The 27,191-nt window shown below is 39.3% G+C and overlaps 1 protein-coding gene across 4 annotated transcripts in view; it reads right to left on the bottom strand.

Annotated features, from left to right (window-relative positions):
* AFF3 (ALF transcription elongation factor 3) overlaps nt 1–27,191 on the bottom strand; it is a 521,667-nt gene that overhangs the window by 191,628 nt on the left and 302,848 nt on the right. For all 4 annotated transcript variants that reach the window (XM_072844520.1, XM_072844518.1, XM_072844517.1 and 1 more), the window contains one exon: nt 5,027–5,107. In XM_072844520.1, coding sequence (XP_072700621.1) covers nt 5,027–5,107 — 81 coding nt within the window. The remainder of the gene's footprint in view (nt 1–5,026; nt 5,108–27,191) is intronic.

Below are 27,191 nucleotides of genomic sequence, written 5' to 3'. Positions count from 1 at the left end.
AGACACAGAGTGGCTGAATGGATTAAAAAACAAATTCAAAAAAATATTGTTGAGGCTACTGTGTGGAGAATAGATTGTGTATTAGGGTGAATGCTGGGGAACTGTAGTCCAAACTAGATGTGATGATGGCCTGGAATAGAGTGGTAGATAGAGCAAGTGTAGAAACAGGAAGACTAGTTAGGGAGCTACCGCAATAATTAATGCAAGAGGTGATAGTGTAGACCAAGGAGGTAGCTATGATGGTGGGGTTAGCATTTAGATTCGGGATATATTTTAAAAGTGGGGCAGACATGATTTAATGATGAGATGGATGAATGGTATGAGAGAAAGAGGAATCAAAGATGGTGTACTGAGTTGAATAGCATCTTCCAAAACTCATGACTACTCAGATGAGGTCAAGATCACACTAGATTAGGGTGGGCCCTAAATCTAAAGACTGTTGTCTTTATAGAGACACAGAGACACACAGAGGGAAGACAGCCATGTAAATGTAGAGGCAAAAGTGAAAGTGATGCAGCTACAAGCCAAGGAACATGATTAGACCTGACAGTCATTAGAAGCTAGGAAGAGGCAAGAAGGATTCTTCCCTAGAGCCGTCAGAAGGAACATGGCACTGCTGACACCCTGATTTCAGACTTCAGCCTCCAGGACTAAGAGAGAATAAATTCATTTATTTTAAGCTGCCCACTAGTTGTGTATTTTGTTAAAGGTATCTTAGAAAACAAATACAGATGATTCCAAGGTTTTTGGCTTGAAACAGCTGCAAAAATGGAGAAATCACTTACTGAGAAAAACTGAGATAAGGTTTGTGGAGGGGGGTGAAAAATTCAGTTTTTGCTATGCTAAGCTTAAGACGTTAGTTAGGTATCCAAGTGGAGGTATTGAATAAGTAAGTAGAAATACAAGTATGGAGTTTGGGGGATGGAGAAGGGGCTGGAGACACAAACTTAGACGTCATAAGCTTGGCATAGAGAGTTATTTAAAGCAACAGACCAGATGAAATCACCAAAAGACTGAACAAACAGAGAGGAGAAGTGGAAGGATTAAAAGTAAGTGCAAAAAGGGATGGTGGGCAACTTTAATTCAAGTCTGGACTAAAAACCTGCTTAAAAATACACTCTAGTGCAAACAATAAGCACATCTTAAAAAGCAGATTTGATGCACAAGAAACAATGACCAATCAAGAAACTCACAAATAATTGTTATGGTGCAATGCTAAAAAATAGTTATAATAATGACAATTTGAAATATTGTAATCTCAAACTGAGAGACAGTGGTGAGAGAGACCAAACTAAACCTAATTGCTTTATAGCTGGGCATAGAATATGGTTATGAGTTAATTGTAGGTATTGATAAAAATAAGTTTAAATAGGCTAATGTATTAAAAATTTAAAGGCAATTACTATAAAAACAGATTATGTATACATTTGAAAATCTGAAAGGGGAAAAAAAAGAACAAAGAAAGTTTAGTTAATTCAAGAAGAGGTAGAAAATTTCAAAAAGCTAATAGGCATAGAAGAAAATGAAAATACAATTAAAGATTGACTCTTAAAAGAAAACTATGGACAGTACCTTTTATGGTTGAGTTACTCCATGCTTCTAAGAAGGGGGCAATAGGCATATTATATAAACTATATAAACCAGAATACAGAAAAAAGTAGAAAGCTAAAGAATTCATTATAGAAGGCTATTATATTCTTGATGTCATTCCTGATGGTGAACACAGGAACAAAATTATGAAATTAAGTATTGGCATATTGAATCCAAAAGTGTATCAAATGAACAGAACACCATACTCAACGAAACTAATCACAGGAATATACAAGTGATTAAAAAATCAGAGAACCTATTAATATAATTTTCTACATTAGCAGATTAAAGAAAAAAGCTATGAATAGATCAATAAATACTGAATACATTTCAACCAAATTCAAATTTGTTCTATTCATGTATACTCTGGAGAACAGATCAGTAATCGTCAATGACTGGGGGTGCAGGAGGCACTTACTACAAGGTACCAAGGGGGAGTTTTGGGTGGTGATGGAATGCTTCTATATCTTGAGTGTGGTGGTCTCAGGAGTATATGTGTTTTTAAAGACTTGCAGGATACTAAAAAGAGTAAATTTTGCTATTTGAAAATTATACCTTGAGTTTTAAAAATGAAAAAAAGAAACTGTGAAAGTGTTAAAAAACCTAGAAATAGAAGGAGCTACCTGGGCTGGACATATAATACACAATTCTTATACTTATTGATAACAACTACATTCAATGATTAGAATCATCCTTGTTAATGTTACGAATATGGCAAAGATGTATAGATTCCAGTAGACACAAGACGAGTAAAATGGAACACATTTGTTATTTGCAAAACTCTTTAACAGCTTCTCAATTCACTTAGAGTAAAGCCCAAGTCCTTTTAAAGTCCAAGTCCTACTGTCCCATATAATGTGACTGCATTTACTTCACTGTGCCACTTACTGTTTCTTTGCCTGGTTTCACTCTGCCTTGACCCCACTGAGTTCTTGGTGTTTCTCTAGCATCCAGGCAATTTCACTTCCATCTGCCAGAACTCTCTTCCTCCTCTTGCCTATGTGACTTGCTCCTTCTCTTCCTTCAGCTCAAGTGTCACCTCCTCAGGATGGCCTTTCTTAAACTATTTAAAATTCATCCATCCCTATTCACCATCAGCATTCATTATTTTCCTCTCCTTAATTTATCTTCCGTCACTACATATCATAATTTAACATGTTACACATTTTACTGCTACATATTCTGTTTTTCCCCACTTGGAAAATATAAATCCACCAAAAAAACCTCCCAGAACCAAAAGGAGTTCAAAGTAAACACAACCCCCAGTGGCATTCCTTTTCAGTTCTCTTGGGTATATACCTAGGAGTGGAATTGCTGGATTATATAATAACCTGATGTTTAACCTTTTGAGGAACTGTTAAAAGTGTCTTTCAAAGAGGCTGCACCATTTAACCTTAAAATAAGTTATCTTTTTATTGTTGGGTTGTAAGAGTTCTTTATATATTGTGCCACTCACTACCTGTTTCTTTTTTTTTCACTACTTGTTTCAGTAAATAAAATTTTATTTGAACATAGCCACATTCATTCATTTAGATATTCTCTGCAAAGCTTAAACTATTTACATTCTGATCCTTTACAAAAAATGCTTGTTGACCTTTTATTTAAAAATGAGTAATTGGGAAAGAATTAGATAAACATACTAAAAAAAAAAAAAAAGAGGCTGGACAGTCCTGAAGCAAATTCATGTATTTATGAGAAGTTCAATTGTTGATATAGGTGATATTTCAAACCACTGGGCGGAATATGAGCTCATCAGTTGATGGTGTTACAATAATTTACTAACCACTGAAATGAATAAATCTAGAATCCTATGTTACACCATCCACAAAGTTTTTTTTAAAACCTAAAAACAAAACTATAAAAAATGATAATAAAATAGAGAGCATTGTAAGAATGTGGGAGAACAGGAAAAATCATTTTTCCCTGACATAAAATTAAACACTTTGCTAGTATAAAAGGTACATAAATAAGGTTGTAAGAAAATAGTTGCATCATATATAACAGACAAATGAATAAGATATAAGGAGTTCCTACAAATCATTTTTTTAAAAGTGGTAATGGATATGAATGGGCAATTTGTAACGGAAAAATAGTCAATGCTCAAACTCAGAAGTAATTGGAGAAATGCAAATTAAAACAATGGGATATCAATTTTTCACCTGCACTGCAGACACAATGATATAACACCAGATAATGTTAAACACTGGCAAAGAAGCATAAAAAAGTACTGTTGAAACACAGTCAAGGCTAAACTTGGCTTCTCATGCCTCCAGCACCCAATTCCTGTTCTAGGTATTTGTACTAGAAACTTTCAAGAAGCATACAAAGAGGCAATTATAAAAATGTTGGCTGTAATAGTGTTTGTGATAACAACAAGCCAGAAACAATATCAGTGTCCATCAAAATAAGCTTGACCAAATAAACTACAACAAATTCAGACTACAAAGTATTTTGTGGCTATTAAGGAGAATGAAGAACATCTCCATATATTTACTTACAAAGATCTCCAAATACACTTGGTTAAAGGAAATAAATATCAGCTCTTAGAATGAAATTTACCACTGTGATAATAATTATAACAAACTGTTATTTTAACAATTCACTTAAAAAAGTTGTGATGTTAATATTTAGCAATAATACGTATTCACGGTATCTGAAAAAAAATCAACTTTTATAGAAGAAATGCTTTTAGAACCATACCATTTAAGGACTTTAAAAAACTGTATGTGCACATATATGTATATCATGCACAGGGAAAATGAATGGAATAGTATTCACCGAACTCTTGAGAGTAAACTCTGGGTAGGGAAATAAAAATCTGGATGGAGGGTAATGTACATTTTCATATTTTGCTCCTGCTATATGCATAATTTCATTTTTATGAATATGAATATATGTTAGTTGTATGGTTGAAAAACATAAAACCTATTAGACTCATGTATAATTTAAATATATTGTGATGAATTTTTTGAGTGTGTGCTTGTCCTAAGAAAATATGGAAATTTGTTTTTTAAAGTCCTAGAAAACATTTTAAGGTTTATAAAACGTACCCAAGAGGAATTACATACTACATGTCCTCAATTCTAAGACATTGATTTTAAGATACATAATTAATTTAATAACAGCTTTTTAGGAAAAAAAAGACACACAATCACACTAAATGCATAAAATGATTGTATGATGCATTTCAACTTTACAAATGTTTTAGATAAAATGACAAGTATAACATGTATCACATTTTACAGGAAGTATGGAAATGGAAGCGAATTTTCTCCCTTTGATGAATAAATACATGTTTGCAAATTGTTGAAAATCAGAACCCTATGCCTCTGGTAAGACTATTTACAGATGGAAAACAATCAAGGGAAAACCCACTATCCACTAAAAATCTCTATGTGAGTAAAGCATATCGTTCCTGAGTGTTTCAAGATCTCACCTTATTTGGAAATGGAAATTTGCTTGGTTCCACTTTTCCAGGTGCTGGAATAGCAGAAAGTGGTGGGAGCCAGGTCATCTCCTAAGTGGTGGGAAAAAACAAACAGCACTGTAATATGTAGAGTATTTAAAGTCTGTAGCATATAAAATAGCTATACGAGCCTGCCTTAATAACACTGGGAAGGAACAGGAGTAAAGAATGAAAGGGATTTTTAAAAAAAGGATGTGAGACCAGCTTTCATGATCTCTTTTCCTAATTTTACCAATTTTTGGTTCCATGGCTATCCCCATTCTCTCTTTAATCTTAAAAAGAGCTGCAAGGCTGTCCTATTTTTACTTCATTTAAGCTCCTGCATAAAGGGACAACCCAGTAGTAAAAGTTCTATGGAAAATGCCGTACAAAGGGGGCTGCTTCTCTTGGACTTAATCCCACAAAATTTCATAGGGTGTTTCTGAAGGAATGGACAAAGTACTTTTGACTTTAGGGTCATTATTAGAGGACTTCTTTATTTTATTAGAAACTAATATTAGGGTGAGTTTCCAGTAAGCCCCCACACACTGCTTTGGCCTTCATAAAAATTTCCTTCATGGAGAAGTGAAAAAACAAATCATATGTATAAAATAAAGAGAAAGAGAGAGAAAGAGAGAGAGAGAGAGAAGTGTCTTATTTTTCTTTTTTAAGTTTTTTAAAAAAATTTTCTTTATTTATTCATGAGAGATGCAAAGAGAGGGGGGGACGGAGAGGCAGAGACACAGGCAGAGGGAGAAGCAGGCTCCATGCAGGGAGCCTGATGTGGGACTCGATCCCGGGACCCCAGGACCACGGCCTGGGCTGAAGGCAGGCTCTAAACTGCTGAGCCACCCAGGGATCCCCGTGTCTTATTTTTCTAACGCAGTATTAAGAACACAACTTTAGCTCAATACACAATCACCTGTCGTGTGCTTTTTGACACACACTTTCACTAAACTGTGAGAGGGAGCAATGTTTATCCACTTGCAGTTTCCTTCCTCAGTTCTATCTCCTGGAAGGTACCTGCATTCACCGAATGACTGTACAATTCAATGGAGTCAATCAACTTCTGATTACCAGGATACTTACTTTGAGTTTATAGATAGGTTTTGAGCCCTATTTTTTTTTTTTTAATTTCCTTCCACTTTCAAACATAAGCAAACACAGAAGCAGTAGTTGATCCATTTTAAGAAAAGTGAGAAATTCTTTTTAGTTGAAGACATTTTTCTCATTTCTCTTGGGGAAGAGGGATTCTGACAGGTTTTTCAAGTCCAGTAGATTCCTGAGGGGGTCTTGTGCCCTTTTTGGGGGTAACTTTCTTCTTTCAGCACCTCGGATAGTGCAGACCCATTCAGGCAGGGAGCAGAGGGAGTCAAACCCACCCTGGAAGGATTTACTGACCCTACCGTCATCTCTTGCCCTCCATGACACCTGTGCCGTAGGTGGGTTAGGCTCACAGGCATTTGAGATGTCCCTTCTCCATTCCGCTGTTCCTGAGGTCTCTCCAATGGGAGCAAAGGAAGATCCAGTGACCTTCTATGTCCCTCTCCTCTTACCTCTGCTCCCCAAGTATTTGCCCATTCTATCCTGTATCTTTCCCTGCTGTCTCTTTTGAAGAGGCTTGTTAAGCAGGACTCCTGAGTTTGTGTCCAGGAACTGAGTGGGTGGTCAGCATATTTTTGAGTGAATGCCAAACTAAACAGTATTTCTGCAATGTCTCTACCATCCTAATCATACCTTAATTACTTTTAACCTGGATTGCTTTAATAATTCCTGATTGGTTCTCTCTCTTCTGTTATTATTTTTTAAAAAGATTTTATTTATTTGTTTGACACAACTTCACAGAGCGAGCACAAGTAGGGGGAGCAGCAGAGGGAGAGGGAGAAGCAGCTCTCTGCTGAGCAGGAAGCTGAATGTGGGGTTTGATCCTAGGACCACAAGATTGTGACCCGAGTTAAAGGCAGACACTTAACTGACTGAACCACGCAGGCGCCCCTCTTTTGTTATTATTAATCTACCCACTACACTCTTGCCAACTCAATTTTCCTAAATTGTAGATGCACATGAAAAGCTTCACTGCTCCAAAATCTTCACATGCCATTGTATACATAACAATACGATGATGACCACAGCAATGATGCCTCCTGTTGTGCTTTACAATTTTCAGAGTACTTCCATACACATTTTAAAATTTATACTCAACCTTTAATTACTATTACATCCATACTTCAGGTGAGGAAGTCAAAGCTCAAAGAGATAATTGATTTGCTCAAGCTCACTCAATTCATAAATGTCATGCTGAAATTTGTATATATGTCTCATACCTCCAGCCCAGTATTTGTCTTTCACTCCACTGCATTTGCCCTCAAAGACCTCAGCCTAGTATTCAAGACCTTTACAACAAAGTCCTGGTATTCAGCCTTGGGCCTTTTTGTTAATCTACACACATACACTAATATAAGAAAAGCTACGCCTCTGTGTTCAGTTACACGAGACCCTTTGTGTGTGAATGCCCTATTCTCATATGCTTTTTGGATTTCTATCCATTCACTAAGGTGCATCTTAAACATATCCACGTCTTGAGGCCTTTGCTAATTCCCCGTCTATTCCAATGTGATATGACAGTTTCCTTCTGATGCTTCTCCAAAGCATTTACTCATTTTCCTCTCTCATCATAACTGTTAGATTCTTCTTTGTGTTACAGTTTTATGATAGTTGAGTGTACTTCACTCTGCACTCAACCATTTCTCCTTCTTCTGATATCCTCCCCCCCCCAAGTAGAATAGAAATCATACTTCAGAATCTCAAGAATCTCTTTCAATAACATTCAGATATTTTAACATAATCCTGTAAAGAAGCACTGAAAACTTCTTCAGAGAGGGATACTGCTTACTTATCTTTGTGTAGATTGAAGCACATTATATACTAAGCACTCAAAATCAACTTGCTGAATTGAACTGAATGCCCATATTTCAATGCAAAATTGCTCACTAACTTTATTTTAATTCTAGTTAAGTATTTCCATGTGATTTTTCCACTCAATGCATTTTGCTAAATATATGAAGGAATGGTAAATACAGACAACGGGGTTTCTTAAAACATTCCAGAATTTCTAAACACATAAGAATTCTTTACACAAACTATTTAAATGTAGACTTTAAAAATCAATGTGCAAGAATTTTTTTAAGATTGATTACCTAGTATATAAAAATTCTTCACTATGGTTAGATGGGAAAATTAAGAGCAAATAGATTCTTTCTACTTCCTCTTCTGTCACTAGTTTAGTGAGCGTAGGTAAGTCACACCTTCAGTAAACTGTAGTGATTTCAAACCACAGTTAGGAATTAATTAAATCTAAGCTTGTGGTATTCTAGAACCAGAGGAAATAGAGATGTTAACGATCTCATAGTTTAGTCACAAAGACTAAATGAGATAATACATATAAAGGGCATAGAATGGTTCCCTTATGTTTAATCATCCAATAAAAGACAGTACTGATTTATATCAAACTGAGTTTCAGAATTCTTGTCTCTAAAATGAGAAACAGAATTTCTCTCTGAGCTTTAGATATTGGGAAACTGAGAGAATATATGGGGAAGTGTTTTTATTAAAAAAAAATGAGGCATTATGCAAATGTAACCTGTAATTAAGCTAGTAATTATCAATACAAACTATACAGTATTAAAACAGAAAGTTATTTAAGGTGATTATTATGATCCCTAAGTATGATTTGGACGTTACACTGGAGAAGATGTCCCTAAGCTTTTTCATGGGAACACAGCCTTGACATAATAATAGTGAGATAAGATTTGGTTTACAAAATAAAGGGGTGTTTAATTTATATCTTATTCTAGTAATTTAAAATGTAAAAAAATTTTCATAACTGTTAAAATTTCACTTAGTTTATCTCACAGCATTTTCTTCACAGGGAAAGATTCCTATCCATTGCCAGGTCATCAATCCCATGCCACTGTGTCCACTGCTGTCCCCTAACCCCTTCATGCTCCCGACCTCCTTTGCCTCAACCTTCCCCTCATAACTGCCTTGCTCCCTCTTCCCCCACTTGGCTGTCATGTAGCCACTTTCTGGATCATGGTAAGACAGGAAGAAAATACAATGTAAGGTCAATTACTCCAGAGTTTATTAGGAAGCTATCTTCTGATCTTCTAAAGTCCCTTGCCACTTCTTTAATCTGTCTGCCTTCCTTCCTTTTTGATTTTCTTGTCACTTAGGAACGAGGTTACATCCTATTCCTCAGCACTGACAGGGCCTCAGTTTTGAGCTTACTTTGCTTAGCCTACTGGTAGGATTAAGAATAAGACGTATCTGTCTTAACACAGCCTCACCAGTCCCATCTCTTTAAGCAGATGTCTAGTTACCCAAGGGACATATTTCAGGGTGTCTTCTTATTTCTTAGATAGGCTTAAAATGCCAAGTCTCTTTATAGTAAATACACTCACTTTTCTGCTAAATGAAGGAACAGATGGTTAAATGATAACAGTATAGAATACTGCATTTCATTAACTGTCCAACTTTTTTCTATCCTCCATATAGCGGTTTTCAAAAGGCCATAGGGACATGGGCCAGTGTCCATTTTCATGTCTATTGTCCAGCAAGATTGGCCCTGAGTCCCAGGAATCCAGAACCTCAAGGTGAGCAAATGTCCATGTACTCATTTTGCACAATCCTCTCCCTCCACTTTTACTCTGGTGTCACCTGGATCAGCCTGACCTAGCACAACTGGTCAAAGGCACAGGGTATCCATTCATTATGCAGTGTAACTCTTTGTTATTTGAGGTGAGAAGAAACAAAAATGGAATTTTAGCCCAAAATCTCAAGAGTTCAAAATGTACAGTATAAAGAGCTGTGAAGTATACTTAGTTTGCAAACAGAGTAAATTAGAAAAATTTTGAACAACATTTAAATTTTCCTATTAAAATCAGCAAATAGAGAAATACTTTCTCTGGTTTCTCTCCCTGTCTACTGTCTCTGCACTACAATCTATCTTGATCACTGTCAACGAAGTGTTTTATTTAAAATAGTTACTATCCTGCACTTGCTCAAAAGCTTCCAGGGACTCTGGTCCAAGCATTCAAGATGCTCTGTCATATGGTGCCATCAAGAAACGCTGCGGTGTTACTGCTGGTTACTTTTCTATACGGTCCTACCCCTTCCCTGCCAGATGGGCTTACTTCTTGTCCTACCCTACGTTTTCCTGTCCCAACATTTTTTGCTTTTCCCTTCATGGTTTTTTTTTTTTTCTTTTCCCTTCATGCTTTCCCTTCATGACTTCATTTACCTCTTCCTTCTTCTTCTTCTTCTTTAAAGATTTTTTATTTTAGAGAAAGATGGGGAAAGGAGCAGAGGGAGAGGAAGAGTGAGGATCTCAAGCAAATGCCCAGCTTAGTGGGGAGCACAACTCGGAGCTTTATCTCAGGACCCTGAGATCATGACCTGGGCCAAAATCAAGAGTCGGATGCTTAATGACTGAGCCACCCACTCACCCTTACCTCTTCCTTCTTTCTCATCTCATTATGAAAGTCACTGCCCAGTGCAATCCTTAGCAAGCATCATGCCCTCCACTCTCCATTTCACATGACCTGTGTCCTTTACTTAACATTTCCACGTTACCTGGGGATGTGAGTTTACCTTTCATGTGTCATCAGATTACACATTTTTTAAAACCCCTATTAGGTTATAACCTCTTTGAGAGAAGGGATTGTGCTCTTTGAACTCCCAGATTATATAAATTCTACATTTTTAAAACCCGTATTAGGCTATAACCTCTTTGAGGGAAGGGACTGTGTCTTTTAAACTCTCGTAACTCTCTGGAGGCCTACCACAATGAAGAAAAGAATAGGAATTCATTTAATTTCTTTGAGATTCTCTTTTCTCGCCTTTTAAAATGATGGCACCAATAAGCTATACTTGTCCTACCAAATACATATGATGGTTGCCAGAATTGGGAGAGACTGAATTTTCTTTTCTCTTTCAGCAATGTTTCAACATCTGCTGCCAACTCAGAGGTTTGCTAAAAAGGGGTGTCTATCTCCGCAGGCCTGGCAAATGACCACAGCTAACTCCAGAATTCTTTGTGCTCAGAAACTCCCTCTTTTCAAAATAAAACACTGGATTAATTCTGTCACTTGGGAATAAAAATATAAAATGCCAAAGTTGGTTCTTATATGTGGCAAGTAGCTCCTGCAGACCAGAGTGTTGTTTTGTTTTCAGTTTCCATATCAGGATAATCCCTCAGCTTTTCAGTTTTCTCACACATATTATTCATGTTATGATACTCCTATCCGATAAGTGCTGCCAACAACAGGACAGCGTAATTTTTATTACACTGCATACCCTTTAAGTGTGGGGAGCTAACAAGAGCTGTATCCAGCAAAGGGAAACACTCCTGCAGGCCCATATCTGGGAGTCAGAGCACCAGCCCTGGAGGAAGAAAAACCAGGAGAACTCTACTTCTCTAATGGGGCTGAGAGTACATTCTAATTGTCAGTCCATCCCTGGACTTTCCATAGACTCCAACACCAGACTTGAAGGGTGAGCAGATCCTGGCTTTGAACAAGTAGGTTGAAGGTACTCCCTAAATCAACAAAAATTCAAGAGCCTTCTCATTTTGTTGCTATAGTAAGAGGACCTACAGTTTGCAAAATAATAGTAGATATAGTGTATTCATGTCCATGAAGAATAACAACAATCATGATTTTGATGGAAACACTGCTCATGGAAAGCTTTTAGAAAAACAGTAGCTGCTGGAAAAGAAAAGTACCTTCTGTTTTTTTTTTTTTTTTTATAGTCCAGTTAGGCTGCTAAAATTATAAGTAAGCAAATAACCGATAAAAATGTGTCATTGCAGCATTACTAAAAATCATAGTGAGATCTTGTTTCTTTATATTGAAAACCCAGGAATACATCCAATTTGAACAAAAATTGGCTTGAGGAGGGGATTCCCTGGAGCCATGGATGTATTTTCTGGTCTCGTGCATGTCCCCTGGGTGGGAGACTCGCAGATTGGAACACTAACTAATCTAAGCCAGTGCTTTTTAACTCCAGGCTATACCCTCCTCCCCCCTCCGCCATCAGTGAGCTTCTTCAACAAGGGACAGAATGGTGGGTGTACCATGTAGGTAAAGATTAATGGAATCAATTCGAGAAATGGTTTTCAATTCAGCTTTCACTGACTGAGAAAGACAAGGAGAACACATGTGTTAGATAACAATAGGACCCCATGGGCAAGCACTGGGGACGGGAAAGTACAAAAGCCAGCCTTGAAACAAGAGATTCCAAGGGTGCCCTCGGCCTGTGCATCACACTTCCTCCCTGGGCCATAGGATTTTCAGTCCTCTGAGGCACATTATTTCCTTCACATGTAAAGAGTGAGTCCTTGTAAGGAAATCCATCCCGTGCACTACAGACTCTTGTTAAGCTCAGGTGACAACTTCACTCCTTAAAATCCTTATGCCCCTGTTGAGAAACACTAGTTAGTCTAATTTTAAAAGATGCTTTTGAAAAAAATAAAGCATTTGGGGGCAGTAAGAAGATTTCCCAAATTCTGAATGTGGGGCTGGTATTTTCCTCTATCATTTCTAAGAATAAGTCTTAGTAAGTCTAGGTTTATAAGAAGTGAGCCAAATTCCTGACCGGCTCGTGAGAAAGGTCATGTTATTAATGATGCCACTGTCACCTTACTTTTGATCTACCTAACACCTTCCTAATAGATGTATGGATTGTAATTAATCTTGGAACTAGCTGTGGTTTGCAACAATCAAACAGCTCTTTCATGTGTATCTAAGGGTAAAGAAGGTATTATTTGGGGCAGAGAGGAAGACTCGGAAGCCAGAAGGGGAAGAGGGTGATAATTACATTCTTGGCCATGTTTTCCTCTTACCATGTTCCCGAACCCTCTTCCATAGACAATACTCATCTCTCAATTACAGAGAAGTGGAATGTGGAACAGAGATGTTTGAAGTCAGCATCTGAGAAACCACGTGTCATTTTGGCCCTGCCATGAACCATAGATCGACCCTGGGCAAGTTCGCTTTTCTGATTATTGATGACCTAATCTGTAACTTGGTGTTAATAACCCTATCTTACAGCATTACTAAAAGGGTTATCGACAAACACACAAAGTACCTAGCATAATGTCTGGCACCAAGTAGGTGCTCCACAGAAGGTGATTACTGCTGTGTCACTACCTTTATCATTACTGTTGGCAGCTTTTGGCTTGAGCTTTGTGAAGAGATGGGGATGACTATAGGAGAAGACATTTATGAGTTTGTTTTTTAATCTATTTCACTCTGTTAATTATTTAATATTTACCTGGTTAATTATTCATAGTCAAATAGAAGGCATAATGAAAGTGTGCTTATCAAACAATAATTTGCTTCCCTTACTCCCTTTGCCACTAGAGTGCCATGTACACAATGGGGAGAGTGTGCTGTCACATGGTCTGACATTTTTCTTAAATGGGACCATTACTAGTAAGCAGAATGCATTCTCTTTCCAAAAGCTGGTTTGGGGTTCAAAAGAGTTTAGAAGCTTTGTCTTTATGCCTCCAGATCACCCCTGGGGCAACAGTTGGGGCACTTAAGCTGGTACACTGGCCTGAGAGCTCTTCTAAGATGACCTGAAGGAGGCAATGGGGAGATGTGAATATGGAGGTGGAAAGCTACTGTGTCATGGCAGTAGAAGTCAGCCTGGAGGCAGGCAGGACACAGAGCAATGCAGGCAGCCTGGACAAGAGGGGACTCTGTCTTCCCCACTGGGGCTGAGATAAATGTCCCTGGTACAGCAGGACATCTGGTTCCCCAGAGGAAAGGCAAGTCTCAGCAGCTGTGCTGCCCTTAGTGCAACCTTGCAGTTGGGGCACATCTTTCTCCCTTTCAAGCCCTTTCCCAGCTAAGTTCCCTTTGGCCATGCAGCTTTCTGCCTATTAACTTCACCCAAGTATTTCTTCTCAGTTTGAGGGGTGATTTATAGATCACTGAGTGGCACTGCCCGAGTCTCAAGGGGGATGCTTCTTCATCTTAGGGATGAATGTAAAAGACAGGAAATGTCTACTGAAGTACTCCAGATACAGACAGCCAAATCCAGAGAAAGAAGGAAAGCTGGTTAGTCTTGGAGAAACGACCTTTTTTTTTTTTTTTTAAATTTTTAAGCCATGAAGTTAAAATATCTTTAAAATGGAGAAGCAAAAGATCAAAGTATTTCCCCTCAGGAGTTTATAGGTCTATGAGAAAAGAGATGTTAAGGCCAAAATGAAAACAGGACAATAACTACTTTTATTTGAAGAAAAGCAACAAAAAGGACCGGGTTAGTACAGCCTGGCAAAGAGCTTACCCCTCGGGAAAAGGTATTCCTTCAGAACTATAAATGAAGATAAAAGAGGAAGGCACCAAGTGAATGATGTCTAAGAAAGATAAGACCTGAACCCAGATGGTGTGTCTTTAAATGGGGAAAGAAAAGAACTTAAAGAAACGAGGAAGCAAAGATGATCTTACAGATGTCTCTATGGGGAGAAAGTGAGAAGGTTCAGAATGTGCAAAAGCAAATGGACAATCTACAAATTTGAGACAGATGTTTCTACTCCTTGATCCTTGCTGACAATGTCAGACATAGCTTCCTGTCTTGAGAAGGGGTCTGAAATCATGCTGAAGAGTTTATGACTTAGTTAGACTAATCAATTCAGTTTCTACTAGTGCACCCAGATGGACATCCAACTGGACTAATTTTTGAGCATCTACTATGTACCAGGTGTAACAATATGTCCTGGGGATACAACACAGAATATAACAGACATGGCATTGTGAGTGCCAGTGGGACAGATAAGCAATAAACAATGAATGATGTAAATACAATGAACGCATCCATATTCTTTGTGGTTGACACATTTTTGTTTCCGGTTTATTTCTCATGGGGCACCCCTGCCACCAATGCCCATCCTGGCCTTCATAGATGCTGGCTGAGGAATCATTCCTCATGGTTGCTCCCCTGGTCTGATGTGTATAAGCAGTCTGGCAAAAAAGAAGCACAAGTTGTTGTGTCAGACATACAAGGGCCTACCTTGTGGCTTATGGAGACAAGCAGCCACAGTTACAGTCCATTGGTTAAAGTTATCAGGAAGAGTTTGGTTTTTATAAACTTTCTAACAATTTCTGACAATATTCCACAGGTGCTTTGTGCTAAGTCCTGTTTTAGGTGCTGGAGACACAGCTGCCAATATGGTCCCTATCTTCATGGAAACTACATTCTGGCCAAAGTGAGATAGACAGCAAACATGTATATGACTTTATACAGCATCTATAACTACACAATGCAGTTTGAGTTAGCATAATATGATATGACATAAGAACCATTAAAATTACTGAGGGGTAGGGGCACCTGGGTGGCTCAGTGGTTAAGTAAGCATCTGCTTTTGGTTCAGGTAGTGATCCCAGGGTCCTGGGATTGAGTCCCACATCAGTCTCCGCACAGGGAGCTTGCTTCTCCCTCTACCTGTGTCTCTACCTCTCTCTGTGTCTCTCATGAATAAATAAATAAAATCTTAAAAAAAAAAAAAAAGCAAAACTTCTCAGGGGTAAACTGGCCATTTCTTAAAATAGTGAGCTGCTTACCTTGGAAGCATCTGCAATCATAACAGCAAGAGGTTTCTGTCCATCCCAAGTCTGGAATATCTACTTCCTTCTGACTTTGGTGGGAACACATGGGGGATGTGAGGCCACCCCTGCCCTCTCTGTGTGTCTCTATGTATGACTCAGTGAAGTTCTTAACTGCACATGTAATCTCTGTTAGGCTAAGGACACATGATTTCACTTTAATTTTAATTTAATTGAAAAATTATCTTCGTTGAATCTTTCTGTTTACATAAATAATATATGCTTCTTGTTAAAAAGTTAAACACTGCAAAAATACAAAATGCAGGAAAGCAAAGGCCACCCAGGATCTTAACACCTATGGATAATGCCCCCAGTGAACAGTTTTAAGCACTGGGTACTTATCTAGTTTATATATATACACACACACACACACACACACACACACACACACACATACACACACACTAATATGGGGATTATATATATATTTAATGAGGTCATACTGTTTTTCTTTTTTTAAAAAAATATTTTATTTATTTATTCATGAGAGACACACAGAGAGAGAGGCAGAGACATAGGCAGAGGGAGAAGCAGGCTCCATGCAGGGAGCCTGATGTGGGATTCGATCCCAGGACTCCAGGGTCATGCCCTGGGCCAAAGGCAGATGCTCAACCACTGAGCCACCCAGGCATCCCAAGATACTGTTTGATAAGTTAATCTTTTTCATTTTTCATTTCTTCCTTCTCAACACAACATACAAATGTATCTTCTTTTGAAAGACTACATAGACAATCCACTGCCTGGAAGTATCATAGTTTATTTAATCTGCCTGGAAGTATTATAGTTTACTTAATCAAGTAATGGAGAGTTGATTTATTGCCTTTTATCATAACTATAAACCATGCTTTGGCAAAAATCCTTGACCATCGATCTTTTCACGGTTGTGTATTTCTCCCAGAGTATAAATTCCTTGTATAGAATTTCTAGATCAAATGGCATAAATTATTTTAAATGTTAATATATTGTCAAATTATTCTCCAAAAATGGTCTATTAATTTACATATCCTGACTACCTTTATTAATACTCTTTCAAAGTCATATTTGCCATGGCTTTTAGACCAAGATGTAGATATAGGAGGCTATTGAATTTCCCTCCTTTCATGGACACACTGAATATACGTCTACACATAGAACAATATCCTCTCAGAGAAATCGAGGAATTAGATGAGTGAATCCTATATACCAGGTGACAGAGAAAATATCCACATTGAAACAGGGAATAGGCTGAGACTTATGCCATAAATCCCATCCCTGGCATAGTATATAACTGGGAGGGAATCTGCCAAGTTCCAGCTTCTCTCTGAGAAGCAAAAGTTCTAGATCACAAATCTAGCACCACAGATTTGAAGGCTGACACCTTGAGGAATGGGCCTCCATATCACCTAGCTCCAATAGCCAACAGGGCTTCGCATTCATGAGTCCCACAGGATTATAGAAAACAAAGAAGGAGTCATTAAGGGATGAAGGAGCATTTGTGTCTATATACCTGGGCACAGTGCAAAGGTAGCAGGCAAAAATGCCCATCTTCCAGTTTCTCCCTGGAAGGAGTAAAAGGGGACTGCTAGAGGGATTGGCTTCTGGTCAACATGCATGTACGTGCTAACTACAATCCTCTCTTTTGGGATACTGACAAGTCTTGGCATACTCTCAACTACTAAGAGCTATTAAGAGCAAAAATGGTAGCTTGGACAATCACAAATGTTTGAGAAATAATCAGGAGCTTGAGCTGGGCTGGTTGATGGGTCTCATCTCTGATATAAGACCAGTCTGTCAAGCCAAAGATAGTTGGCTATTTTAAATAATGTGCAGAAAGAAACACAGAACATCTCAGAAATGAATGAAGAAACAAGGAAATATGTTCCAGAAAAAAGAACAAGATAAATCTCCAAGAACCAATAGTAATGACATAGAGATAAGTAATTTACCCAAAAGAAAGTTCAGAGTAATGTTCATAAAGATGCTCAATGAAGTCAGGAAATAAATTTATGAACAAAGTGATAATTTCAACAAAGAGACAGGAAATATTAAAAAGTATAAAAAATCTAAGAGCTGAAGAATTTAATAACTGAATTGGAAATTTTAATAGAGGGATTCAATAGCAGACTAAATCAAGAGGAATAAAAAAATCAGGGAACTAGACGACAGGGCAGTGGAATTCATCTACTAAGAGGGGCAAAAAGGATAAAAAAGGGTAAGTTAGCTTAAGGGACTTCTAGGACACCATTATGTGTACTAATATACATCATGGGGGTCCCAGAAGGAGAAAAAAGAGAGAAATGGGCAGAAAATATATTCAAATAAATAATGACTGTAAACTTCCCTAAACTGAAAAAGGGAACAGATACCCAGATCTAGGAATCCCAAAAGGTACTAAAGGAGATGAATCCAAAGCAAATCATGCTGTTACACATTACAATTAAATTGTTAAAGGCTAAAGACAAAGAAGGAACCTTAAAAGCAGCAAGAAAACTTGTTACATACACGGGAAACACCATAAAATTTTAACAGATTTTTCAGCAGAAACCTTGTGGGTCAGATGGAAGTGGGATGACATATTTCAAAGTTCTCACAGTGAAAAAAACCTGCCACCTGAGAATACTCTACCTGACAAAGTCCTTCCATCATCACTAGACCAGCCTTTCAAGAAATGTTAAAGGGAGTTAGTTCTTTAAGCTGAAGTGATGCTAATCAGTAACATAAAAATATATGAAAGTATAAAACTCACTGGCTAAGGTAAATATTATTAAATTCAGAAAACCCTACATTATAGTGGTGTTACATAAATTACTTGTAACTCTTGTATAAAGGTTAAAAGACAAAAGTATTAAAATAACTACAACAATTTGTTAATAAATGCACAATTTAAAAAGATGTTAACTGTGAAACAGAATGGGAGACCTAATATTATAAAACTCCTAGAAGAAAACACAGGGAATAAGCTCCTTGACATTGGTTTTGGCAGTGATCACTCAGTTTTGACACAAAAAGCGAAGGCAATAAAAGCAAAAATAAACAAGTCAGACTCCATCAAACTGAAAGCTTGTACACACAGCAAAGGAAACATCAACAAAATGAAAAGATAACTTCTAGCATAGGTGATTTGCAAACCACATATCTGATTAATACCCAAAATATACTAGAAACTCATAGAACCCCAATGGAAAAAACCCAAATAACCCGATGATCTGAATAGACATTTCCCAAAGAAGACATAGAGACAGAAATGAAAGTCAAAACCACAATGAACATCATCTCACATGTTAGGATATCTATTGTAAAAATGATAAGAGATGACAAATACTGGTAAGGATGTAGAGAAGAGGGAAGTCTTGTACACTATTGGTGGGAATGTAAACTGGGACAGCTACTATGGGAAACACCATGGAGGTTCCTCAAGAAATTAAAATAAAGCTATTTCATGATCCAATAATCTCACATCTGGGATATATCTGAAGGAGACAAAATCATCTCAAAGAAATATTTGTATTTCCATGTTCATTGCAGCATTATTCATAATAGCCAAAGAATGTAAACAACCTAAGTATCCACTGATAGATGAATGGAAAAAGAAATTGTGTTTTGTATTTACACTGGAATATTACTCAGCCTTAAAAAGAGGGAAAATCTTGCCTTTTGTGACAACATGTATGGACTTGAGGAAATTAGGCTAAGTAAAATATTGCAAATAGAGAAAGAAAAATACTGTACAGCATTAATATAGGTGGAATCTAAAAAAAAAAGAAACCCAAGTTGAATTCATAGAAACAGAGAGTAGACTGGTAGTTGCCTGGGGCTGGGATGTGGGGGAAATAAGGAGAGGTTGGTAAAAGGGTATCAACTTTCACTTATAAGATAAATGAAGTCTTAGATCCAAAAGTATAGTTGCTAATAATGTATTATAAATACTGTATCATATAACTGAAATTTGTTGAGAATAGAAATTAAAAAAAAAGTAAATATGTGAAATGATGGAAGTCATTTCATCATTTCCACCTTCATGGTGGAAATCTTTTCATAATGTATATATATATCTCATCATCATGTTGGACTCTAAATATATTACAATTTTATTTGTCAATTATACCTCAACAAACAATCATTTTTTACCTAACTGCCAATTTTACAGGAAAAAAAATATCCTCTGGGTATTTTGGAGATCAGCTCTGTCTCTGTCAGGTTGTCACATGAATGTATTTTCCAATCACATCTTTGTGGAAAGAATTCTTGAAGTAAATATGCATAACAAAAATTGAAAGGAAAATCAACTCTTGGGAAGAAAAGGGGAACAGTAAAAATTTTATCTTTGAAAGTATTCAATGTAATCATCAAAGTATGTGGCAATTTTATTGTATAGCAGCAGACTTGTCTAAGTATTGAAACCTGGTTGCAAAAAAATATTTGTCGTAGTAAAAGTCTAAAAGGAAGAGGATAGTAATATTCTAGTTGATCCAATGGATGTTTGAGTGAGTATACACATGTGAGGGTGTGTGTGAGTCAGCAGGTGTGTGTGTGTGTATGTTTGTGTGTGAATGTTGGCTATAAAATGGGTATGAGGGATCTCACCAGGGTGATGAAATCAAACTATATAATGGTGATCATTGCACAACTCTAGATTTACTATGAACCACTGAATCGCACACTGGAAATGGGCTAGTTTCTTGATATGTAAACTATGCCACAACAACGTCATAAAAGGGAGAATTAGAGTGCTCGATTATGCCCTGCAGATTATGGTAGAATAGCAGTACAGAGAAGATAAGGACCCTTTTGACTTAGGGAAGGAGCCACAGAGGAGTAGGTTTTTGATGGAAGGTCAGAACCCATGTCAGTGATGGTATTGGGAGTGAAGAACCTGGCTTGATGAGGGCAGCATGGAAGGTGGTGCTGGGTGGTAGTGAGTGCTCTGGCAGAGACAGAGATGAACCTGAAATAGGGAACAAGCACCCAGATCATGGAAGCCTGTAATAGAGCAATTCAGTCAGCTAAGAGGTCTAAGCCCAAGTGTCATGACAGGAATGGTTCTGACAAAAAAGAAGGTTGGCACAAGTGGGATACATCAAGAAATTGCTAGAGGTGCAGAATTCCAACTAAACATTTTAAAAATGTTTCCTCGTTTAAAGCATATTTATATTTTAGGGGATCCCTGGGGGGCACAGTGGTTTGGCGCCTGCCTTTGGCCCAGGGCACGATCCTGGAGACCCGGGATCGAATCCCACATCGGGCTCCCGGTGCATGGAGCCTGCTTCTTCCTCTGCCTATGTCTCTGCCTCTCTCTCTCTCTCTCTCTCTCTGTGACTATCATAAATAAATAAAAATTTTAGGGGATCCCTGGGTGGCGCAGCGGTTTGGCGCCTGCCTTTGGCCCAGGGCGCGATCCTGGAGACTCAGGATCGAATCCCACATCGGGCTCCCAGTGCATGGAGCCTGCTTCTCCCTCTGCCTATGTCTCTGCCTCTCTCTCTCTCTGTATGACTATCATAAATAAATAAAAATTTTTAAAAAAATAAAAATATTAAAAAAAGCATATTTATATTTTAAAACTGTGCTTCGGAGCCCCAGAGATGAAGAGAACAGCACTGGGCAAAGAGGTATAGAAAAAGCACTGGACTCAGAATGAGAAGACACTGAGGCTGGTCCCAGAGCCATAGGGAGCCATGGAACCAAGGGGTTGGAAGACGAGAGCACTTGACCCAGAGAAGTTATCTGCTTAAGGCCACCAAGCCATTCTGTGACTCACCTAAAATGTGACACTCTGGCTTCTACATCCTTCAATTTTCATTCAGTTTGTAAAGTAAAGATAAGATCATTTAACCAGGGTTTGGTGATAATAAGGTACTGTATTTGATATTATTTCATAAATATGCTACTTGTGCAGAATAAGGAGCACTGGCAGTATTTCTTTCTTTCTTTTTTTTTTTTTTTTTGTTAAGATTTCACTTATTTGAGAGAGAGAGAGGGACAGAGAGAACAAACAGTGGGGAGGGGCAGAGGGAGAGGGAGAAGCAGACTCCCTGCTGAGGGAGGAGCCTGACTCAGGGCTTGATCCGAGGATCCTGAGATCATGACCTGAGCTGAAGGCAGACAATTCACCGAGTCACCCAGATGCCCCATCATCAGCGGTATTTCTTAAGTGTAAATGTGATCTATACACTATTCTAGCATTATTGGTTCTCTTAATGTTTTTTTTTTCATTTTTTAAATTTTTATTTATTTATGATAGTCACACACAGAGAGAGAGAGAGAGAGAGAGAGGCGGAGACACAGGCAGAGGAAGAAGCAGGCTCCATGCACCGGGAGCCCGATGTGGGATTCGATCCCGGGTCTCCAGGATCGTGCCCTGGGCCAAAGACAGGCGCTAAACCGCTGCGCCACCCAGGGATCCCTCTCTTAATGCTTTTTACTCAATCCTGGTCCCCTCTTTTCCTACCTCTGCTCCCACCAAAAATAAACAAGAAGTGGGACAAAAGAGAAAAAAGGGAAGGGGAAGAAAAAAACAGAGACCAGAACTAAGCAAAGTGGGCAGGTGAAGGCAAGTAGACTAGGAACCGGGACACCTTGCTCTGTCCTTGACCAGGATGTGTGCTTGACTTTGCTGGGCCTTTGGTTTCTTACCTGTGCATACTGTGAGAAGAAACACAATAATCACAGACTTTTCAAAAGTAAGTTGTTAGATGGATCCTACCCCACTCTTACCTCCAGAGCAACTGTGTACACACATAGCAAGATTCTTGCTAAAGTTTACACAGAAATTGCCTGGCTCCATTCAGCTCTATTGAGTGACAGAAATGGAAAGTATTTACTCTGGAAACCTGGTTTCAATACACAGCCAGGGTCTTAATGTTCTCAGATTCTCTGGCATTTGCCTCTTCCCTTTTCTTGTTATTTCTTTTGTATCTCTTCAGGACGATGTGGTGACAATTTTTTAAAAACAATTTATTTTGATCGGTGTCAAGTCATGTGCTTAAGCAAAGCACCATTTTTACTCCAGAGTTAAACAGTCATGCTCTAATTTTCAAATTGCTTCCCCACCCTGGGGAACTTCATGTCCCAATCTCTGACATGTAATTCTAGAACCATCTATCATGGAATGTAGTTGAGCACAAGCAAGTTAGGACAACTGCAGCTAAGGGAAAGGTTATTAATCCTGGCGCCAGATTAATCTTCCCTTAACACCCTTTCTATCATGCCACCTGCCTCCCTAAGAGTCTGCTCCATCGAGAGGGTCCCAGACTTCATCCTTAGATGAAGTCCCACTTCTCAGTCTTGTCTCAGGCCCTGCCTGACTATCTCGGAGTGTTCATCTAGGCCAGCCGGGATCCCCTGCGCTCACAGTAAGGAGGTTCTGTCCTTCTCACCTGCAGGGCTTTGCTGGGTGCTGGCACATCTGCCTTGACTTCCCTGTTCACATCCCTAACCTTCCATCACATATCAGTTCACTACTAACTAAGGAGAGCTATTTTGGATCAGAGCCCAAGTGAGGATGCTGGTTCCTCCCTGCTCATCCTCCTTGCTCTCAAGAAGAAAGTAGTTCTAGGAATGCCTGAGAGATGACATCATTAGAATGAGTATTTAACTTCTCAAAATGACTTTTTGAAGGACAGTGAGTAATGCCTTTGAATGCATTAAAAATACCCCACATGAGTATTTCTTTTAAAGGTGAACCTAGCAAAAAAAATAAAAAATTAAAAAATAAAATAAAGGTGAACCTAGCAACTAAGAACATTAGTAGGAACTAAATCAACACCTATTGATCTAATCTTATTAATGGTTGTAGTTTGGTTCTGTGCAAACATGAACTTCAAAATAAATTTGATGCTTTAAAAATACCAAGTTTCTATAGTAGAACAATAAAACAACACAACAGTAAGAAACACACAAAGATGCATGGCTACCTTTTGGGAGGAAGGAAAGTGTGGGGAACTTTTTTTAAAATTATAATTCTCAGAGGGGTTTCAAATTACATGGAGAAGAAAGGAATGTACTAGATGTTTCTGGGGTTCTTTATAATTGTATCTTTTTGGCTCCAAACAAAGAACCAGCAGCAGAGTCAGGATTATTTTGGACAAATTCCAAGAAATTAAAACAAAGGTTAAAAAAAAAAAAGAAGAACAGAGGTCAGTCTGTTTACCTAGTACAGACAGATGGTTGTATTTATGTAGTTAGACTAGTAATGCAGAAAGACTTCCAAAGTTCCATGAAGCACATTTGCCAAGAGAATGCTTCAGGTTGGCAGAAGGTAAAAAACCCTGTATTGGGTAAATATTTAGCAACATTGGCGAATTTTTAACACTAATATCTCATTTGCAGTGGAATATGCTTTATGGTCTGAAATCTCTTTCCCCATTCTGTTTTATAAGTGATGATAAAAATCAAAACATAATCACCTGTCGAGGATGAATCCTGCACCTGTGAAACTATATTTCAAACAAGCCAGCTTCCTAATTACAATGGAGAGGGAACTGGCATGAGGAAGTATACTTTTTCCACCATTCCTGCAGTGGGCTGCAGACTCCCAGATGAAGGGCTGCTGGTACAATTGCCAAAATCATTTTTTATTATTCCTGTCTATACAAAAAATAGCTTTGTCTGGGGCCCAATGGTAGACTCCAGCCAAAATGAGAGGGCTCAGATCTGAGACACCTAATAGCAGCCCTAAGTAAGGTAGAAACCAGAGGACCAGGAGTGTCATGATCATGATCTACAGAAGTCAGTGGAGAGCTGGCTGGTGCAGGGCACTGGGCTGAGCATGTCAAGGGGCAGGGTAATTGGGAACCACGGGCTCTCCTGTAAAGGAGCTTACAGTGCAGTTGGGAAGGTGGCAATACAGTCCCTTGGGCACTGGGACTGTGTGGCAAGTTCCAAATGTAGGATGGGCAGTGATGCTTGGAACTGAGCAAGGGAGCAGCGCTCTGTGAGCTGGTGTGTTCAGGGGTCTATGAAGGAGGTGAGCAGTGAGCAAGCCAGTGACAGAAGGGGAGATTCCTGGGTAATCCCAGGAATAGGCTGGTGGGGTATTTGAGCAGGGGTGAAGGGATGAGTAGAAGCTGAGGGGAGTAATAAGCATGGTCTCCAAAGGGCTTTGAATGCCAGATTGTGCCATGGAGGGTGAGTTGGTGGTGGCAGGTTATGAGGGTTTAAATGTGGAGGGTCAGACATGCCAGGTGCTGCTTTGGGCAGAGCAACGTGGCGATCCTGAGCCAGACTGTTTGGATGAGGGACAGTGGGAGAGAAGGAAGTCTTCTGGGAAGAAAAATCTTATTAAAACAGAAGAGAAACAGAATTACAATAGGAATGAGGAGGTGATGGGTTCAGGAAAAATCAGATGTTTTAGCAACAGAATAAGGAACTACTTTTAGAGGATACAAAGTCTGCAGGGCTAACTTCTGACCTTAGAGCAGATTTCTTCAAAGGCAGTTTTAAGAGCACACCACACCCAGGCTCAGACGCACAACCATGAGGGGGACATGCAATCATGTCCCACCTCAGCTTCTAGATCACTGCCCAGCCCAGCCCTGCCCTGAGCCCTGCCAGGGCAGGACGAGCTCCCCTCTGCTCTCCTGAGTTCTTGAGTTATTACTGCAGATAGGAATGGACCTGGTCAGTTTGTACTTGAGTTAAACAAACAAGAATGTATACCAGCCTGCCTGATTTATTCAACTGCATTTAGAGGCTTAATAATGGTCTTTGTCTGCCTTCTGGCCATACAGAAGGTTTGTAAACTGCAGACCTTCCCCTAAGAAGACTCACATTAAAATTTGGAGGCCCAGTGAACACACGTCAGTTACTGGGCATCACAAAATGGCATGTAATTTATGACAACCTTATGTATTTTAGATCAGAGCGTGAATGGGACTTTGGAGACATTTAGAATCTATGATCAAATAATTTTAAAAAGCATAAAGAGCCCCCAAAGGAGCAGAGCAGGCTTGCTTAAAGAACTCTGGCTCCTATTGAAGATAAGACTTTAAAACAGAGGAAGGGTTGGGCTTTGAGGAAGAAGGAAAGTATGAATTGATAAACTCAGAGTGAACGCAGTATGAGGAATGGCGAGTGCAATCACCAAGTCATCTTTAACTACAACTGTGATCACAGCGAAAAATCCCAAGTCAAGGGTGAGGTTAGCAAGTTCAGCTCCTTGCGCCATCACTGAGCAGAGCACAGGTATCTAATATATTCTCAAAGGCACTGTGTACTGAGTGGTCACTGTGTGCCAAGAGCCACACCAAACACTTGCTCTACACTTATCTCATGTAATCCTCAGAACTGTGAGGTAAGCAGGATGTGAAAGATGAGGAAACTGAGAATTTGAGAGGTTAAAGAACTTGCCCAGGGTCACGAAGCCAGGAAGTGAAGGAGCAATGCCTCCGTAGGCCTGTGAGCCTCCTGCCAGTGGGGCTGGGACCGTGGCTGCTGACAGTGCTCCCACCACCCTCAAATGTGCCTTCTGTGACTCATCGAGCCCTAGACACAGCTACAGAGCAGAGGATGGGGCAGGGGGCGGGGTGTGTGTCTCTGGGGCTCCACAGTAGCTACTTCCAGAGGGGACACAGGCTCCATGTTGTCACTCACTCTCTGAAACATGGAGAATTTGACTTTTCAGGGAAAATCTACTTTCCACTATTACAATTTTATAAGCATAGAAAGCTCCAGGGAACTTGATACTTTCAGATGGAGACTGTGGTGAGGTGAGGGAGTGTGTGGGGGTAAGGAGAAGTCTGGGCATAAAGTCACCTTGGCCTAGAGAAAGGGACCTGTGATTTTCTGCCATAATCAGGCTTTTCAGGAAGCTGTAGTATCTTTGGTGCTTCTGTTTTTACACTAACATTTGTCAAGAGCCTCACATGTATGAAGCCCCATGCTAAGTTCCTACACAGGCCAGAGGGCCTCTCATTTACCTGCTTCCTTCCTAGGACTGCTTAGGGAGGTGTCCCAAGAGACCTCAGTTCTTTCTGCACAGAGAAATACCTGACTTCATGTCTGACACCTAGGTCTCTTCTCTGTGGGCCTTAATGCAGCTGATGACAGACAGTGGTTGGTGCCACCCTGAGCACTGGCCACTTAGTGTAGCATGCCCCCAGACTGAGTGTCCACAGACTGACCACACCGTGTCCTGGGCTTGAGTGCTGAGTTACAGAAGAGTGGCTGCCAGCTTTTCCTTGAGGTGGGCAGACATGTCACTGGACACCTGTGCCTTCACTCTGCCAGGCTGGGTTGAGTGTTCTCACTGTGTGGCCTTGTGAGCTTCTCCATTCAGGTACAAGCCTCCTCATTCGTAACTCTTAAATCACCTCAGATAAGGATTGCTCTGCTTGACACCTCTAGCATCTGGCAGGCTTTCTACTCTGTTCCTTTCTTTTCTGCAGCCTGAAAATGCCCTGAAGAGCTGGTCGCTGTCAGGCCACCCCCTTCAGGCATGGCCTTTATGTACATGGACAAGTCAACTGCCAACAGGTCCCCATGGCTGCACAGTGGAGACACAATTGTAGGTG

Source organism: Canis lupus, chromosome 11 (genome assembly GCF_048164855.1).
Source record: "Canis lupus baileyi chromosome 11, mCanLup2.hap1, whole genome shotgun sequence".
In the NCBI taxonomy this organism is placed as follows: domain Eukaryota; kingdom Metazoa; phylum Chordata; class Mammalia; order Carnivora; family Canidae; genus Canis; species Canis lupus.
The sequence above is the reverse complement of the archived record's forward strand: the minus strand, read 5'-3'. Positions and strand labels throughout refer to the sequence as shown.